This window comes from Scyliorhinus torazame, chromosome 6, assembly GCF_047496885.1.
Source record: "Scyliorhinus torazame isolate Kashiwa2021f chromosome 6, sScyTor2.1, whole genome shotgun sequence".
NCBI classification, from domain to species: domain Eukaryota; kingdom Metazoa; phylum Chordata; class Chondrichthyes; order Carcharhiniformes; family Scyliorhinidae; genus Scyliorhinus; species Scyliorhinus torazame.
Window position 1 is genome coordinate 208177875 of NC_092712.1, and position 20778 is coordinate 208198652.

General features: G+C 43.5%; 1 protein-coding gene across 8 annotated transcripts in view; it reads right to left on the minus strand.

Annotated features, from left to right (window-relative positions):
* Window positions 1–20778, minus strand: part of slc4a7 (solute carrier family 4 member 7) — a 271390-nt gene that overhangs the window by 200534 nt on the left and 50078 nt on the right. Inside the window, exon 1 of one of the 8 annotated variants that reach the window (XM_072509342.1) lies at window positions 13035–13085. The exons of the other annotated variants lie outside the window; for them this stretch is intronic. Within the exon in view, the coding sequence (XP_072365443.1) occupies window positions 13035–13070 (36 nt within the window). The 5' untranslated portion in view covers window positions 13071–13085. Of the gene's footprint in view, window positions 1–13034; window positions 13086–20778 lie in introns of those variants that run through there. 8 annotated transcript variants of the gene reach the window in all.

Here is a 20778-nt window from a genome sequence, read left to right on the forward strand (position 1 = left end):
ACCCATAAACACACGCAGTTGCTTTCACGCAGATGTTCGAAGAAAGTCTAACTAATTTGCTAAGATCGTTTCTACACTTCTAATTTACTTCAACCCTGGCCCTTGTAGCATACAAAATAGTTTCCTTATCTTGAAAGTTTTAAAACAGTCATCACAGAAGCTCACGACCCCAAGAGTCTTTCAACTTTGGAGCCAATATGTGAAACTCTAAATCACTGTCAGTTTATTTATTTGCATCTATCTTTGGATGTTTCTTCAACAGAATGTGTGCATGTTTTAAACTCGCCTTCATGAAAACCAAAAATAGTTTAACCTTAACAGTCAAAGATATTGTTCTATCCTGTCCATTACTTTGGTAATTAGAGGGTAATTTTCCTCAAAAGTGCTCTCTCCAAAGTCCAGCGCTACATCTTTCAGTTCTGTTCTTTTTATAGATCTCCAAAAAGTCCCCGTAACTTTAGTTGAAGATTCTAAATTCTTAATTTATTTAATCCAACTTGCAATAATCAAGATTTTAAAAGTTATCTGCACAAGCCGTTTTCAATAAGCATCCTAATCGTACAGAATTTACAAATATTCAGCCTACACCCGGAATTTTCATTGGTGTAATTCGTGTAATGAACATTTCGTTTGACACCAAACCACTTGATATTCAGGAAGATGACCGAAAGCTTGGGCAAACAGGATTTGAGGATCTCGGGAGAAGGATCGGTAGAAAGATGACAATTATGAGATCCAATGAGGGAGACCCAATTGGTGGGGGGGGGGGGGGAAAGAGGACATTGCAGGTAGTGGGGAGAGAAGCAGATGCAGAGAAGGAGAGGGATCAGTTATAAAAAAAGCACAATTGCATTGTCTGTTTTTCCTGAACCTTGCCCTTTTCGCAGTAACTTCATTGCAGTGCTAATGTAAGCCTACTTGTGACAATAAAGGTTATTATTATTTGTCTAGCTTGATTCCACAGCAACATTTATAAGTGCATTAAGGCTTTTGGCCAATCTTTGGTTCCAGCCTCAGCAGTAATTTTACATGTATCCTCTACATTCAGCGCCAAGGGGTAGCTTCACCAGTATGATATGATCTGACAGGCAGAAAATGGCACTTCTTTCTTGTTTACAAAAGCAAATTTCCTTTAAATGTCATGGATACATAACATCTAAGACGGAGTTAACTGACAAGATCAATTACAATTTTGCAAAACAAAATTTTCAATTTTAAATCAGGTTAAAATTGACTCGGGCATTGTTACGCCATATCGAACAACATGAGCTATCAGGCAATCAACTTCATGTCGAACGTGGATTTTTGAACCAATAATTTCAGCTCAAATATGTTTGAAAAATCTCATCTCCAACTGATTCATCTAAACTTAGAAAATTGTTACATGTACAATAATGATTTATGAAATTCACAAAAAACCATACACCAATAGTGCACTACTTAATTTGAAAGCATCAATACCTCTATTATGACAATCACACATTTTAAGATATATTTGAGATGGCATTTGTTTCTGAAGACAAATCCAGCTAAGGAGAAACATCATATCATATGCATATATAACCATGTCAAATATGTATATATAATCAAAGTAAAGTTTACTAATAACCTGACAATTGTAAAATTATAGTACATTATAGCAAATGCACTGGGAAAGTTTGAGAAAATGTCTGGCAACTTTGTTGATCTTGCCTTTTTTTGCAACACAATTGTTTATATTCTAAGTTATAGTCCTGCAGATTTTCACACCAAATACTACCCATTTGAAGTTATAACTTTATAAATTCTGCATTATGTATGGCTGGCAAAATCTGGAACAGCCTAGTCAATTATACAGCAAAATTAGCGTAAAAGTACATTTATAATTGTATATTGTAATAGGCTAGGTTCCAGTAAAGGATACACTAACAATTATTGGCCAAAGAAAGGACTGGCTGGCCAGTAGTCAAACCCATGTAGATTACAAAGTAAATTTTCTCACAGTATGGTTACTACAAAACATAACAAAGCATTGAACATATTAATGAAAATAACATAGTACTTGGCTTTTTGGCGGCCGCAATAAATAATGCGTTGACTGCATGTTCATAAGACTTCTTCACAGTGGCTGAGTGAGTGCCGTCTTGATTAGAAATAGATGCAAGCAACCGTGCAAACTGCTCTCCAAAGGAGCACATAAAGGTTATGATGAAGGACAGGGGTTTATATTGCACAGAAACTGAATCTGAAATACCAACCACATTTTTTTCTTGTCAAACTTAAGACAACTCCACAGTGAGAAATGAATCCGAGTCTCGTCAATTACGTTTCTTTGCACTGCAAAATGTTGATGAAATTCTTGTGATAGGACTAATAAATATCCCTTCAATATTAAAATTCTCTCCTTTATTATGTTAATAGCAGCTATAAGTAATACATCCTAAATTTCTTTAGGAGGTACAAGGGGAAATTAATGTCAAATCAGAAAGACAAAATATTAGGAAGTGACTAAAAGCGGAGTCAAAGAGATAAATGTTAAGAAAGTTCTCAAAAGGAACAGGGAAGAGGCAGTGCTTTTTGGAAGATTTGCACAGAAAGGTATAACGACAACTCAAGCAATGTTGCCAGTGGCGAGACAAAGAGGCGGTGCATGCACAAGAGGTGCAATTTCAAATGAAGTATTTGGGATTGAGGAGGTACTTTGTAATACAAGAGCCAGTAACATAGAAAAAAAGGGGAACAAGACAATGCAGGGATTTAGAAACAAGGATAGAAATTTAAGTTTATGGGGTTGGGAGACCGTTAGATGACAAGTCAATAAGGCTGGCCATAATTGTCAAGCAGAACTTCGTGCAGGAAAAAAGACAGCCAAAAATGTCATCAGTTGAAGTTTAATGACAATGAGAGGCCAACTGGAAAACCAATGGAGCATTTAAGTCTAGACGTGACAAAGATATGGATGAAGGTTTCAGCAGTAGACAAATTAAGTAGACAACTTTATGGAGGAAGTGGTTGGGAGGGATAAACAGTCAGTCAATGGTCATGGATCAGAGTTTGTGGTGGTTCTTCCCAATGCTTAGCATGGGGAAACTACAGCTCATCCAAAACAATAGCAGAACAGAAATGGTGCAGGAATCAAGATAGGTGTAGAAGCAGATTACAAAGAATGGTGGCATGCATGTAATCCAGATGCCTGAACGAACACAGCTGAGAGAATTTGTTCAATTAATCTGGCAGACTGTCGTAAATGCCCAGTTGGTTCACCAATATCCTTCAGAGGATATTTATCAATTGTCCGGTCTGGCCCATATGAGACTACTCACAGCCCTCTCAAATGGCCTAGCAGCTGATTGGGTACAAGGTCAAAGAATAAAATAATAGAATGGCCCACCTGGCATCGATCTAGGCACCAGAAACTAAGACACATGTTGGCCTGTCAACCCTGCAAATTCCTCCTCACTAACATCTGGTGATATGTGCCAAAACTGGGAGAACTGCCCCACAAACTGGCCAAGTAACAGTCAGGTATGATTTACTGAGTACGACCATACCAAATCGCCACCATCTCAGACTCTTTGCTCTTGATTACACCCTATCCCACTGGCAAGGGAAATACACCAGAGGTGACAGCACAGTGGTACACAGTTGGAAGAGAGTGGCCTGGGAGTTCTCAACATTTAACTCCAGACCTCATGAGGCCTCATTGCATCAGGTCATCCGTGAGCAAAGGAAAGTTTTACTAATTACTAGATTTACCAGAATGTTCGCTGGTATGGAGGGAAGATCTTATGAGGGAAGGCTGAGGGACTTGAGGCTGTTTCCGTTAGAGAGAAGGTTAAGAGGTGACTTAATTGAGGCATACAAGATGATCAGAGGATTAGATAGGGTGGACAGTGAGAGTCTTTTTCCTCGGATGGTGATGTCTAGCACGAGGGGACATAACTTTAAATTGAGGGGAGATAGATATAGGACAGATGTCAGAGGTAGGTTCTTTACTCAGAGAGTAGTAAGGGCATGGAATGCCCTGCCTGCAACAGTAGTGGACTCGCCAACACTAAGGTCATTCAAATGGTCATTGGATAGACATATGGACGATAAGGGAATAGTGTAGATGGGCTTTAGAGTGGTTTCACAGGTGCTGCGCTGTAATGTTCTATGTTCTATAATTACCACCCATCGTCCTCCTCCTTCAGCTAATGAATCAGTGTTTAAAGTTGAAGTTCACTCACAAGAAGCAAGGACATAGGGCGCGATTCTCCGTTCCCGCGACTAAGTGCCCATGCCGTCGTGAACACCGTCGAGGTTCACGACGGCGCGAAACGGCACGGATCTCGACCGATTCAGGGCCCAAAAATGGGCTAGAATCGGGGCCGCGAGAAACACGGGGGGCGTGTCGCTAAAGCAGCGTCGTCAGCGCGCGCCGGGCATTGGCGCCGCATAAAAGTGGCACCGCGTCATCTGCCGCCTAAGTGGCGTCACCCGCGCATGCGCGGGTTGGCCGGCGCCAGCCAGCACCAACCCGCGCATGCGTGGTTGCCATCCTCCCCGAGGCCGCCCCGCAAGATGTCGGATGGATCTTGTGGGGGGCAGAGGAAAGGTGGTCCTCCTTCAGAGAGGCCGGCCCGCCAATCGGTGGGCACCGATCGCAGGCCAGACCCCTTTTGAGGGCAACCACGGTGAAAGAACCCCCATCACCCCCCCCCCCACAGGCCACCCCCCCCCCCCCCCCCCCAGAGTTCCCGCACTGTTCCCGCTGACAGCGACCAGGTGTGGATGGCGCCGGCGGGAAACCATCGTTTTGGGCAGGCCGCTCGGCCCATCCGGGCTGGAGAATAGCGGGTGTAGTGGAGAATCGCCATTTTGGGTGTCCCGGGCGATTCTCCGGCCTGTGCCGCGCAGAACTCGACGGGGCCATTCTCGCCGCTTGGGTGCATCCGCGGGAGGGCATGGGACCGGCGCCGCAGGGAAAAATGGCGCGCCAGCCGATTCTCCAAATCGGCGTGGGAGCGGAGAATAGCACCCATAGATTGGGAGACTTGTCCATCACCAAGAGTAGAATAGTTGCACCTCTACTGACTGAGCCGAGAAGGACAGAGTTGCCAGACTTGACCTGTAGTAGATGGTAAGAGAACCAACTAGAGGACGAAACCTACTTTGTCCTCTCAAATCTATCAGGCACAGATGTATTGGCAAATGACAGAAGTGGTAGGAATGGCCGACATACTGTCCTTGTGAAAAGTAAATCTGACCTGCATACAAAGGTTGGCTTCCATAGTGTTGTATGGTCCTACCACCATTTTACTCATTGAGATAGAATCAGAACAGATCCAGCAGCTCAAAGGGGCAACATAGGAGATACTGTGGGCCATCAGCAGCAGCATAATTATATTCAAATCACAATCTGTAACTTCATAGCCTGGCATATCCCTCAATTTGCTGTTACCATCATGCCAGGATACTAACTCTTGGTCAATGAGGAGTGCAGGAGACCATGTATTAAGCAGTACCAGGCATACCTAAAAATTAGGTGCCAATCTGGTGAAGCTACAACATAGTACTACTTTTTTGCATGCTATCAAGTAGAAGCTGCATGTCATGGGTAGAGCTGTTATGGGCCAGGGTTTAGAGAACCCCAAAGTGTAGCATGGAGTTCACCTGACCCACAACTTTTAATAGATTGTGGTATGGGAAGCACACGGCCCACTCTACAGGTGTGGTACAGCAGAAATGGAAAAGTATTTTTAAAAACAAAACAATGTTTATTCTATGAACTCAAGTTAACCTTTTTGAAACATACAGTGAACATCTTAGCAACCATTAATTGAAATACAACCCCCAAAGAATACAACACTCAGTAATCCTTTAAGCTTTCCTTTTAACATCCATAAGACTTAAAACACCTTTTACCAGATGCACATCAGGTTAAAGTCACTACTGTTATTAGTTTTAAATCACCAGGATCGATTTACAGTCTTTAGATTAGAGAGAGAGATTCATACACCTTCTGGCTGTGAGTGCAGCTATCCAGCTCTGAAAACGAAACTAAAACACACCCTGCAGCAAACAGCCTAATATGAAAGTAAAAAGCTGACAGACAGCCCAGCTCCACCCACTCTCTGACATCACAGCAGTAATAAACACCCATTTCTTAAAGGTACTCTCACATGACAGAGCTAAACAATCCTACAACCAATGGGTCAGATCAAAACTCTGAAGCCCTACCTCATTCAATAACACAAACACGAAGGCAGAGACTGGGAAAACATCCCCATCCTCGATGGATAAGCCCAACACATCACTGTAAAAGATAAGGCTGAAACATTTTCAACCATCTTCAATTAGGAGCACAGAGCAGATGATCCATCGTGGCCTCCGACGAGGTCACCACCATCATAAATGTCAGTCTTCAGGTAATGGGATTAATTCCACGTAATATAAAGAAACAGTTGAAAACACTACATACAGAAAAGGCTACAGGCCTTGACAGTATCACAGCTGTACCACTGAAGTCTTGTGTTCCAGAACTAGCCACTCCCTTAGTAAACTATTTCAGTACAGCTACAACACTGGTACCAAGCTACCCAAAAAATGTGGAGAAATGCTCTGAAATCGCCTGTCCATGAAAAAAACCAATACAAATCCAATCCGCTCAATTACTGCATCAACAGTCTATTCTCAATTGAAGTAATGGAAGATATTATCGACAATGCTATCAAGCGACACTTGTTCAGCAACGAGCTCACTGGTGCTCAAGTTTGGGTTCTGTTGGGCGGCACGTGGCGCAGTGGTTAGCACTGTTGCCTCACGGTGGTGAGGACCTAGATTCGATCCCAGCCCCAGGTCACTATCTATGTGGAGTTTGCACATTCTCCCCATGTTTGTGTGGGTCTCACCCCCACAACCCAAAGATGTGAAGGTTAGGTGGATTGGCCATGTTAAATTGCCCCTTCATTGGAAAAATATAATTTGCTACTCTGAATTTATTAATTTTTTTTAAAGTTTGGGTTCTGCCAGGGTTACTCAGCCACTGAGGGCAGCATGGTGGCACAGTGGTTAGCACTGCTGCCTCACACCACATGGAGGTAGCCAATCAAGGAGCAGCTCACCACGAGTTTCTTGAGGCTAATTAGGGGCAGACAGTAAATCTTTGCCTTGCAGTGATGCTATCTTCCCAAGAGCAAATTTTATTTAAAGATGTCAGATTTAGCAACTTACTTGTGCAACTTGATCCCATAACCGGAGGAGAATTTAAACAAGCAACAGCACATCAAGTAAGAGAAAGGCAAGGGCTAAGGATAGATACATTAGCATTCGAGGCCATCATATTTATTAGACATTCATGTCAAATAAAATATGCTGTAGAAGTGATTAGTCTCTACCACAGATTAATGCATTTGTTAATCCTGCTAACTAGATATCATGTTATGTAAACGTATTGGAAGATGTGCATTAGTTAGAGCTTCTGCTGAAGCAGAAACCGAATAATTTTGTTTTGATTTCTTGGTACCAAGAAAAATGCAGCCTGGAAAGGTCAAATAGAAAGCAGTTACTGTCTCAGCAGAGAGGCATGGCAACGACTAGCATTTATATGCCACTTTAACCAATAAAACCTTCCCAGGCACTGCACTGATGAGTTCTCAAACGCAATCTGATCCTGTGTCACATAAGGAGATAGGAGGGTACTTAAGCAAAAACTTGGTTAGAGGTAGATTTTTAAAATAAATTATATCTATAGAAGTTTTACACTTAAAACGCAACAAAACCACAGGAATGGTGACAGCACAGCAAGAAAAAGTAAATGCTCAACACACGAGGGGAACTGGAGAACACCAGTACAACTGGGCAACCACAGCACCAGACCAGGCCGAGCCCAGCACACCTCAAAGGACCTTCAGCACACCCAAAACCTATACCCTCGCCGGTTCTGCACCTTCTCAACCACACCCAGTGCTCCGTTGAACCAGTACACCCAGCCTCTAAATTGGTGATTACTAAAGCATTGCAGCCAATCTTCAAACTCAGTCAGGAACGCGTCTCTCACTTCCCACCAGAAACCAGACACAAGGACACTCCTTGCCTGACCTCTGCATCCCGAAACAGTCAGGATATGCGACACACTATGCAGGAGGATCACAACAGACCAGAGGAACCAGGAAAAGTGCTCTATCAATGCACGGATGTTCACCTGTATCTCAACTATTCGTCCAAGGATATAAGGTCATAAGACCATAAGTCACAAGAGCAGAATTAGGCCACCCTGCCCATCGAGTCTGCTCCGCCATTCAATCATGGCTGATATTATCTCATCCACATTCTCCTGTCTTCTCCCTATAACCCCTGATGCCCTTATCAATCAAGAGCCTATCTATCTCTGTCTTAAAGACACTCAGTGAATTGGCCTCCACAACCTTCTGCGGCAAAGATTCCACAGATTCACCACTCTCTGGCTGAAGAAATTCCTCCTCATCCCTGTTTTAAAGGATCGTCCCTTTAATCTGAGATGGTGTCCTCTGGTTCTAGTTTTTCCTACAAGTGGAAACATCCTCTCCACGTCCACTCTATCCAGGCCTCGCAGTATCCTGTAAGTTTCAATAAGATCCCCCCCTCATCCTTCTAAACTCCAACGAGTACAGACCCAGTGTCCTCAACCGTTCCTCATACGACAAGTTCTTCATTCCAGGGATCATTCTTGTGAACCTCCTCTGGACCGTTTCCAAGGCCAGCACATCGTTCCTTAGAAAACTGCTCACAATACTCCAAATGGGGTCTGACCAGAGCCTTATACAGCCTCAGAAGTACATCCCTGGTCTTGTATTCTAGCCCTCTTGACATGAATACTAACATTGCATTTGCCTTCTTAACGTCTCGCGGTTCTTCAGGGTGAGCACCAAAAACCTGCCGCATGGAACCAAGATCACTATCCAGAACACTCTCAGAGTCATCCCGATGCCCACAGCACTACCAAGGTGCATTTTCACTCATCAGCAACAACGCCACTGCACATTGGGCCCCACCCCAGCCAACTCCGACTGCCTCACTCACACAAGGCTTCTCTACAGTTTCACTCCACTCCTCATCGTAAAACCCCAGTCAGGTTCATCCAGGGACACATGTCCCAAAAATGACAATTATGTGCACAAGGATAAAATATGTGATTAAACAATGAGCAGAGCCAGAGCTCATGAAAAATGCAGCTGCTCCCACGCTCATGTCACGTGACACCCCCAAGAGGTAGATTTTAAGGAGCGCCTTAAAATAGGCGAGAAAGGGAGAGAAAGAGAGATGTAGAGAGGTGGGTCGGTTCAGGGAAGGAATTCCAAAGATTAGGGTCTCAGTAGTTATAGAATGATAAAGAATCCCTTCAGTGCAAAGGAGACCATTTGGCCCACCGGGTCTGTACCGAGCCTACCTAGCCACTCCCCGTAACACCACCTAACCTGCACATCTTTAGACATCTGCACATCAGTTGAAGCCACAGCTACCAATGGTGGAGCAATTATAATTGGGGATGTACAAGAAGCCAGAATTGGAGGAGTGCTGATGTTAAAACGTTTGAAGGCCTGGAACAGATTAGCATGGCCATGAAGGAATTAAAGAACTGGACTCAATACTTCAGCTGTATCCTAATCAATTATTTTAAAGACTTGCAGTGGCGGCCATGGTGTGAGTGGGCACACATTTGGCGGCTCCCGCTCGTGGTGGAATTTTCAGACCTTTTCCCCGGCTAATGGGTGGACTTGTTGATTGATGATTTTAAAAGGTTTAGCAAAACTTCTCCTCTGGCCTTTTTCTTAAGAGGTGGATTGCATTTTTCTGCTTCATCTTTTCCTGCCACCTTCAAAGATTTCTGTACGTGAACCTCCAGGTCTCTGTTCATGCTCTCATTTTAAAATCTACTGTTTAATTTATAGTTTATCTCCTTCACTGCATTAAATTTTATTTGCCCGGTATGTGTCCCTTTCACTAGCCCCTGCCCTACTCCTGTAGTGTATTTCCCAAGTTTTGCACCACCTGCCAACTTTTCAAACTGGGACACTCCCGCAGAAATTGTTGACCCCAAGGACGATTTTGTACAAAATAGAAAATGTGAGAATTTTCTAAAGACACTCTAGAAGTTGGTCATTCTGCATTCAGATACATCTGGATAGCGAAGCAAGAGGAAAGCTGTAGTTGTGTGGGACTATACTCAGGCAAGGAGACAGTCTATTCTGCATTCATGACCAAAGGTTGCATCATGTTTTGTCCCATTGCCTACTGAAGACACCCAGATGATCATCTTAGTTTTCTCCTACATATGTACAGCAATAATCATAGTGGCGTGTACCTCCACTGTTCCCATATTGCTACCATTTTCCAGCTAATCTCTAGGGAGCCAAGCTAACCAACATAGCCTTTAATCTAAAAGGGATACATGGGGAGCTCTTTTACTGCCTTTAGCAATATAGCATTTCCCCTAGCACTTCTAGGAATCAAAATGCATGCACTATCTGCTATACAGATGCATAAGTACTTAATTTGTATCTGAAAGGAGGGTGTAGCACCATTGAATTTCTGGGCTCCATGTTCTTAGCAGCAGGTTTATTTTGAAAGTAAAGCTGTGCATTTTTCAGAATTTCCCCACCTATTTTTGAACAGTATTTATCAGATTTATAGAAACAATTTTTATCTTTTTCTGTGACTAACTCAACTCCAGTTCTCCAAAACCTGACTTCATGTTGGCATGTTTTTGATACACTTGGTGTTGCTCATCAAAAAATTCCAATGGTCACATCATGCTGGTCTAAACTTATGCTATAGCATTTCAGTTTTGCAACTTTCTGCTCCTCAGCCTGTACTGCAAGAAATTTTGATGGTTCAATTTTACTTCCCAAATCACAATTAAATCATGGTGGTGGGGAAGAGGTGTAAGAAAAATAGAAAAGAGGCTGTCAAAAAGGAAATCTGCTAGAATTTGCAACAAGGAACCCCGGAGCACACCAGTAAAAGGGAGATAACTATCATGGTGGGACCCACTTGAACAGCTAACCAGACACTATCTTTACCCAAGTACTGCAGCAGTCTATATAGCTGCAAGCATCTCCAGAAGCAAAATTCAAAACTTTCAAACTGTGCTAATGAACCAGTACCGTCCTACAGTACAGAGGAGTGGCGTAACCTATCATAATGCCACCGTTTTGAATTTTAATGTTTTCAATTGAACAATAATAGTGTACACATTGACAACCTTGTAAATGAGAGAAACACGGAATATTTTCATTCTGTACCTATTGGAAGGGCTTTGAATGCATTGCAAAGTTTTAATGTAACTACTAGTTGTACTCAAAGATGCACTTTTTTATATCAAAGTGAACGGTTGCCACTGCAAAAGGAGTTGCAACAGTTCATCCTGGCAGAAAGGTAATTCATCTCTCAAAATTAACACTTTCTTGGCATCAACCTTTTTTTTTTTTTTAAAACCAGAGACTCTAACAGCTAATAATTTTTAGTCAGTTTGTTTGCACTTTCACACACCACATGTGGTGAGACAGAAATCTGAGAAAGTACTTTCAAGACTTAAAAAAAGATGTAGAGATGCCAGCGTTGGACTGGGGTGGGTACAGTAAGAAGTCTTATTACACCAGGTTAAAGTCCAACAGGTTTGTTTCAAACACTAGCTTTCGGAGCACTGCTCCTTCACCTGAGGAAGGAGCAGTGCTCCGAAAGATTGTGTTTGAAACAAACCTGTTGGACTTTAACCTGGTGTTGTAAGACTACTTAAAAAAGGTCTCAGTCTGCAGTTTTGTTTTCAAGTCAAAGAATAAACCGTGCATAAAGTTAAAATTATTATACTATATTCATTTTACTTCTGCTTACTCCATTTTCAGAAATGTAGTTTGTTTGTGCATTAGCCACAACAAAGTAAGTTTGGTGGGATGGTGTTTATTCTGCCCTTCAAAAAAAAAGACACGGATATAGTGTGGAGCTGACACGGTCAATACCCAGCAGGAAAAGGGCAACCACTCACTAATTCAGCAAGCAAATTCATCTCCAAAGTTAAAAGAACTTGCATTTATACAGAGCCTTTCATGGATACAGGATGACCGAAAGCACTCTAAAGTCAGTGAATTATTTTAAAGTTTTGTCACTTCTGTTATGAGGAAATGTGACAGACAATATGCACATGCCAACATGCAAAGTCCCACAAACAACAATGAGCCAATGACCAGATAATCTATTTTTCTATTCTTCATGGAGAAATAAATATTGGCACAAACACAAGCTCTTCTTTGAAATTGTGCTGCAAGATATTTTGCACCCACCCGAGGGATGATGGAGCTTAAATTTAACATTTCATCTGAAAGATAGTACAGTGCTTCCTCAGTACTGCATTCAAGAGTCAGCCTTGATTTTTATGATAAAGTCCTAGAGTGGGACTTGAATTCACAACCTGAGAGTGCAGCATACGGAGTCACAACTGACTCATGGCAGTACATTTTGGATTATAAATTACAAACGTTTGCGTATGGAAGTTGCTCTGTGCTGTGAACAAGAATGGAGAAGAGCGTAAATTATAATCTAATTCCGTAATGCAATAAATGTATCAATAAATGAAGCGTCAATAAATATGTATGCATTTTGTGATCTATTTAGAAAAGCCAATCAATCCCTAACTGTTCCTTCAACTAGTAACAACAAACTATGAAACCAATACTTCCATGTTGAAAAGAAGAAACAGGCAACTACATCATAAAGCCACATACTAAGATGTCAAATGGAGTCCAAGGATCCAATGCAATTTTACAATCAACAATTCTGGTGCGTAATCCTTTAATTTCCACTGATATTTGCCAATATTTTAAAAGCAGGAGTTGCTCAGCTTCCTGAAAATAGCACAAAAATGTAATTTCAGCAATCAACTTTAGAACAAGTTCATAAACAAAGTCTAGCTTTTGCAGGACAATATTAGTGCCCATCTATCACCATAGCAAAGGGAAAGGCTTCATGCTAGGACAGAAAGAGCAAGTTCCAACTTAATATTCATTTGTTAAAAGCAAGATAAATTTTGTAATACATACAGGTGCAAGATTCTCTTCAGAAACACAATTCTCCATGCTTGCTTTCAATATAAAAATAGTATGGCGTCAATATCCAATTTGCCTCCCAGCAATATATGAACATTGCCTCAATCAATCCTTTTTCAATCAACTGCACTGTAGTAACCTATTCCTTCTGACAGCCAAACACAGCACATCATGAGTACTGAATCTGAAGCCAATAACTGCCATAGGCTGGATCACAGAAGGGATTTCAACTGCAACACATATTTTCAATTCCATCAATGAAGAATACCAAATAAGGATCTGGAACAAGACTTTAGTGCAGTGTTCTATCAAAATAGAAGTCTTTAAGGCAACTTCATCAAAACACATTTATTGGAAGTTCAAAAGTAGTTATTTGGAGACATTATTGGTCCAGATTTTGCAATCAACAACAAAGCCACTTGAAGAAAGTCTATTAATCTTTGTGGCATTAGTTTCCCTCTTTCTGATATTAATTTAAATCTGGTACCAAGTCCAGGGGCTCTCCAGGTGTACAATAACAGTGACTGCATCAAGCAGGAAAAGCAGCAAATCACATTGGAGAATTCTCAGGCAGCAAACCAAGAAGTTAAAAACACTGGTTATTTCACTCCGACAAAGTGAAGGACAAAAATTGCACACAAGATTAGGTTAGAAGCGGAAATATGAACCAAACTTTTTTTAAAAATATAGGATTTATGATTCCACAAATATAAAAATAGATTTTCAGGGCCAGAGATTTCTCAGTAGTAATACAGAACTGCGTACATCATGAAAACTCCTGTTTTCCTCATTCCACAAGTTGTAATTTTTAATTGCTTTTACAATGAAACTAATGAAAATAGAACTTGCATCAATTCAATGACTCCTAATTGAGTTAACAGTGCACCCTATGATTAGATGTGGAATCAGTGACAGCAATTTCTGGATTTCCACATGCAACTGCAAGTGTACAAACTCCAGAATGTGCTGGCAGCTTCAGAGTAGGAATAAAACGGAATGCCAACAGTTTAGTTGTCATTACCGATGCAAAATCTAGACCGTTGTCTTTTTAGAAAATATTGACCGAGAATCAGTGGGAGTTTTATAAAAGGATGAAGTGTACAGGTGTACAGTTATAATAGCCACTTTTTCAAAAACTGAAATTAACTGCTCAAACTTTAACGGAAACATTTTGTCCATGATGGCGAACAGGGTGCATAGTATTTTGATTTGCAGCATAAAACATGGGTTGGATCCTCCGCACCCAGACGCCGAAATCGCGGCCGGTGCGGGGGAAGAGAATCCATTTTTCCTCAAGGAATCAGGACCGGCGCCGGTTCCCCGATTCTGCGGGCTCCAAAAAGCGGCATACTTGGGGAGTATGCCGCGCCGCCCAAGACCTACCTGGGGCCATTGACATAGGCCCGCTCCACCTTCTCCACCCCCGACCGGCCGAAGTCCCGACGGCGGGGATCTAATATGGTCCCGCCGGCCAGGATACTTGCGTGGCGATTGCGGACTCGGTCCGCGCCTGCCCTGGTCGGTATCGGCCGATCGGAGGACGGTGGGGGCCTTATAGGAGGCCGGGAAATGTTTGTGCGGCCGTTGAGGGTCAGGCGTGCGGCCAATCGGGCGGTTTATTTTTCGGGTCCAGCTCCGCTGTCCAAGTCCATCATGGAGCACGGAGCGGCCGCTGGAGTCCACTGCCGTGCCCACGCGCGGCCTCCGACCCAGAAGTGCAGGGGCCCAGATCTGCAGGAAAAGCTGCTAGATCTACGCTGGGTCCCTGCTATCCCCCTGCAGGGCTAGGAATTTGTGGCCCTTTCGTGCAAGTTTTTCTGGTGTGAAACTCCAGTTTTGACTCCGGCGTGGGGACATAGTCCCAATAACAGAGAATCCAGCCCCCTATCTTTAAAAGCATCTTCACATATCTCTCAAAAATTTTGACAGCAGCAGATGCCGCAAAATTCTGGATTTAGAAACTCCTGTAACCAGCCCATTGTATGCCGATTCATAGTTGCGAACCGGTGGAGATTGGAGAGTTCTATCATCACTTGAATTTATCTACATCATTCTGGTGAAGGCCACTATTTTAAGTTCCAGTTAGAAAGATTTTTTAGAATATTTAGAATTGGGTTTCTTGTCACTTGTACAGGTACAGTGAAAAGTACTGTTCTGCATCCAGTCCAGGCAGATCATTCCATACATGAAAAACATAGGAAATATGATAAATACATAATGTAAATACATAGACATCGGGTGAAGCATATCGGATGTAGTGCTGTATAGTAGAGAAGATGCAAGGAGAAATCAGTTCAGTCTATAAAAAGGTCTTTCAGGTGGCTGGTAACAGCGGGGAAGAAGCTGTCTGGGAATCTGTTAGTGCGTGTTCTCAGATTTTTGTATCTTCTACCCAATGGAAGAGGTTGGAAGAGAGAATAACCCGGGTGGGAGGGGTCTTTAATTATGCTGCCCACTTTCCGAAGGCAGCAGAAGGTATAGGCAGAGTCAGTGGATAGGAGGCTGGTTCGCATGATGGACTGGGCTGTGTTCACAACTCTCTGCAGCTTCTTATGGTCTTGGGCCGAGCAGTTGCCATACCAGGCTGTGATGCAGCCAGATAGGATGCTTTCTGTGGTGCACCTGTAAACATTTGTAAGAGTCAATGTGGACATGCCGAATTTCCTTAGTTTCCTGAGGAAGTATAGGTGCTGTTACGCTTTCTTGGTCGTAGCGTTGACATGGGTGGACCAGGACAGGTTGTTGATGTGCACACCTAGGAATTTGAAGCTGTCAACCATCTCCACCTCGGCACCATTGATGCAGACAGGGGTGTGTGTCTGACATTTCGCTTCCTGAAGTCAATGGCCAGTTGCTTAGCTTTGCTGACATTGAGGGAGAGATTGTTGTTGTTATACCATGCCACTAGGTCCTCTATCTCCCTCCTGTACTCTGACTCACCATTGTTTCAGATCCGACCCACTGCATTTCTGTCATCAGCAAATTTGCAATGGAGTTGAAGCCGGATTTTGCTCCAAAGTCATGTGTATATGGAGGATAGTAGGGGGCTACGTACGCAGCCTTGTGGGGCCCCGGTATTGAGAACTATCCTGGAGGAGGTGTTGTTGTCTATCCTTACTGATTGTGGTCTATTGGGTCAGGAAATTGAGGATCCAGTTGCAGAGGGAGGAACCAAGTCCTAGGTTTTGATATGAACTTGGCTGGGATTATGGTGTTGAATCAGAGTGTGACGTAAGAGTCCAGGTTGTCAGATGCTCCAGGGATGAGTGTAGGGGCAGGGAGATAGCATCTGTTGAGGACCTGTTGTGGTGGTATGCAAATTGTAGTGGATCAAGGCATTCTGGGAGTATGGAGTTGATGCGTCTCATGACTAATCCCTCAAAGCACCAAAGATAGATGTCAAGGCCATCGGACGGTACTCATTGAGGAACATTGCCTGGGGTTTTTCTTTGGCACCAGTATGATGGTGGTCTTCTTGAAGCATATTTACCTCGGAATGGAATAGGGAGGGGTTGAAAATGTCCATGAACACACCCGCCAGTTGGTCCGCGCAGATCCTGAGTGCACAACCAGGGACTTAGTCAAGACCCGTTGCTTTCTGAGGGATCACTTTCAAGAAGGCCGCTCTGACTTTGGAGGTTGTGACGGTAGGTTATGGGTGTGTCCAAGGCAGTTGACAACAGTTTATTGGTCCATGCTCGAAATGAGCATAAATTGCATTGAGCGAGTTCATCAGGGAGGGGTGCACTGTTGCAAGAGATTCTACTCGACTTCGCTTTGTAGCTCATTATATTGTTTGAGCCTTGCCACAACTGACGAGAGTCTGTGTCGTTAGTCTGTGACCCTAGCTATTAGCTAGTACAACAAGTTTATCACATTTTGCCACATTAGGAACTGTTGGATAGGCAATTTTGTGGATTTGTGACTGTCACAGAAGTACGGTTGCTGGTCATCTTAAATTAGACAATGCTACAAATTTTCACATCCAAGAAATAATAAAAGCTTTTGAGCTTCTCCATTACTGAGGGATGAAAGCAGGATATTGGTTAAGGATGTACATGGTAATTAGGATTATAATAATAATAGTTATTGTCACAAGTAGGCTTACATTAACACTGTAATGAAGTTACTATGAAAATCCTGCGCCTGTTCGGGTACACCAAGGGAGTATTCAGAATGTCCAAATGTCCTAACCTTTGGCAACCTTAGGCAATGGTTTGTCAACCTTTGTCCGACCATTCTACTAACCCACACCTTGAAGTATTTTATAGCTTATTGCGCTGTCTGCCAAACCTTCTACTTTGGTATTGTTGGCGCACTGAGATTGTACTCCTTATACATACACCTATATTCATCTACATGCAAACATCAAAAATAGATCTTGCATTGGCCCCTGGAGTGCATCACTTGCTACCATTCTATAATCTATGAGACCCACAGATTCACCACCCTCTGGCTGAGGAAATTCCTCCTCATCTCTGTTTTAAAAGGATCGTCCCCTCAGTCAGAGGCTGTACCCTCGGGTTCTAGTTTCTCCTACTCGTGGAAACATCCTCTCCACATTCACTCTATCTAGCCTCTCTGTATTCTGCAAGTTTCAATGAGATTCCCCCCTTGTCCTTCTAAAGGGCTAACTAATGTTGATACAGGCAGTATGTTTTTAAATGATTTTATAGGAATGTGGAAAATGATGGGTAATTCAGCACAGTATTGGTACAATATTAAAAGGTGGAAGTAGGTAGTCTTTGCCTTAGGCTGAAGTAGATTGTTCACAACCTTGGCGTTCTATTTGATCCCGAGATGAGTTTCAAATCCATATCCTCACTATCACAAAGGCCATGTAAAGATTTGGAGTTGTGAAAAGGGCAGAGAGTTTACCGACAGGCTAAATGATTTATTCCTGCTCTCATGTTCCAAGGTTCCTGAAGGGACAATGCATCATAGAACATCACTTGTGATTTTTAATCCGATGGTTTGGGGAGGCTGTGGGAAAAGCAGAAATCAGACTGCAAAGAATCAAACAGGGAGTTAATGGTGATTAAAGATCATATATTATATTAAAGATCTTTGGACAGGAAAGCAAAATCAGAAAGTGATTTGAAGGTTGGGGCGTAAGGATCCGAGTTTTGAAAGAGTCACCAATTTGAAGCAGGACTTTTAGTGGGAACCATTTAAAAAACAGTTTGCTTAATTTCCATGAAGTGAAGCAAGTGGTTAGTTTACAGGAAATGGGCTCAAAGAGTAAGGGACAAGGGGAGCTTGAAGGAGGAATGTGAAAAAAACTGAGACACAGGTACAAGGGTTGAACTGATTTGGTAGGCAAGAGACAGCAAAGCAGAAGATGCAGCAGACTGAACGCTCTCAATTTTGGCGACAAAGAGGCCAATGACCTAATTTGATGGGATAGGAGAAATTGACTTTTAAAAAGTTAGCAGTGGCAAAAAGCTGGGATTATTTACCTTCCAGAGTGATTCTAAGTTAGTGGACTTCAATCAATATTTAAATACCTTCTTGTCCTCTTCCCTTTTCTATGTGTGTAACCTCCTGTTTTAATAGTACAGAAGTAGACCTTTCAGCCACTCACCACCATACCAGCAGTCTTCAGAGCAACTCATTCCACTTCCCCTCCCTTTCCTTTGGCCCTTAATTTTTTCTCTTCAGATGCTTGGGGCAGCACGGTCGCACAGTGATTAGCACAGTTGCTTCACAGCTCCAGGGTTCCAGGTTCGATTTCCGCTTGGGTCACTGTCTGTGCGGAGTCTGCACGTTCTCGCCGTGTCTGCGTGGGTTTCCTCCGGGTTCCTCCAACAGTCCAAAGATGTGCAGGTTAGGTGGATTAGCCATGCTAAATTGCCCTTAATGTCCAAAAAGGTTAGGAGGGGTTACTGGGTTAGGGGGACAGGGTGGAGGCGTGGGCTTAAGTGGGGTTCTCTTTCCAAAAGCCAGTGCAGACTCGATGGGTCGAATGGTCTCCTTCTGCATGTAAATTCTATGATTATCCAATTCCCTATTTTAAAAAACAACTGAATCTGCCTCCACCACTAAAAGGCAGCCACCTACATACCACACCTACCTCTCAAGGTCCTCCTTTAAACAAGCAATAATACCCCCACTAAATCAATATCCAAGTTATTTGTGTTTACATCTCTGAAACATCTTGGCACATTCTTCTGCGTTAAGAGTGCCATACAGAAACAAGTTACTGTTATTGAATGGTTTGGAAGAAGGAGATCTGACAGAACTAAATTGTTCAGGTAGATCTGGTGATGGACAGCTAAGCTGATTGTCCAGCTCGGATATATTCCTTGGACAAGAGTGAAGATGGGCTGAGAAAGGGAACTACTGACGAAAGGATGCAACAAAGGTATCACTGGGAACAAGAAAATCAAAAGGTGGAGCTGAGGGAGTAGTTGAATAAATTGATAACTACATAGGCATTGTTGTGAATGGAAGACCAAAGTTTACTTAGTTTGAACCTGGCTTAAGTGACTCAAGGTGAGGAAACTTTCCCATCCGGAACAATGCAGAAGGAAGTGGTGTTATGAAGGAGATGGGGAACATGAATAGTGAAGGTGACAAGAAATTTGTCGGAGATAGTCTCAATTGTGGCCATATCACAGAAGATGGAAAGCATAAAGGGACTAGCAATACATGTGACCAGAAGAATTTCTATAGACAGAAAGGTAAGGGTGGACAAGAGTGTAGGGAATTCAGAAAAGGGAATCTTTTCCCACCTTCAAAAAAGCTCAAAATCCAAATGTTTGTGCATTAAGTCATGACACCAAACTACTTTTGCTCAACTGTGTCCACAGGTCCTATAAACTAGCTTTATTGCTCATCAGGCGAAAAACACCATTGGTGAAAAATATAGGGTGCGATTCTCCACTCCCACGCCGAAGTGGCCGCGCCGTCGTGAACGCCGTCGAGGTTCACGACGGCGGGGAACGGCCCCGGTCCCGACCGATTCAGGCCCTGACAATGGGCCAGTATCGGGGCCGCGTCATCTACCCGCGCCAGGCCTTGTTGCCCGCGTAAAAGCGGCGCAGCATAGATGATGCGGCCGGCGCCGCATAACGGACGTCATCCGCGCCTGCGTGGTTGCCGTCCTGTCCAAATCCGCCCCGCAAGAAGATGGGGGACGGATCTTGCGGGGCCGCGGAAGGAAGGAGGTCCTCCTTCAGAGAGGATGGCCCGACGATCGGTGGGCACCGGTGCAGGATCCCCCCTCGCCCCCCCACAGGCCGCCCCCCCCAGCGTTCACGCACTGCCCACGACTGCAGCGACCAGGTGTGGACGGCACCAGGGGGAACCCACATTTTTGGCCTGGCCGCTCGGCCCATCCGGGCCTCAGAATCGCGGAGGTGCCGGAGAATCGCCATTTTGGGGGTCTCCGGCGATTCTCCGGCCTGCGAAACCCGACCGGGCCGTTCCCGCCGCTTGGGAGAATCGCGGGAGGACGTCGGACCGGCGTCCCCGGAAATTTTGGCGGCCCAGGCGATTCTCCCAACCGGCGTGGGAGTGGAGAATCGCGCCCATAACGTTTCAAGACCATTTGTAAAATGGATCGAAATTGCCTTATTCCCTATTTCTGAGGGGAAACTGCTCCAGATGGCCACATCAAAGTCTACTGCTGAAAATAAAAGGTGAGAGGTTACCGTTGATAGGGAGTAGCATTGGCACGGCTAGCCATCAGGAAACAGTCAGCATAAATGGATCATTTTCTGGTTAGCAAGATGTA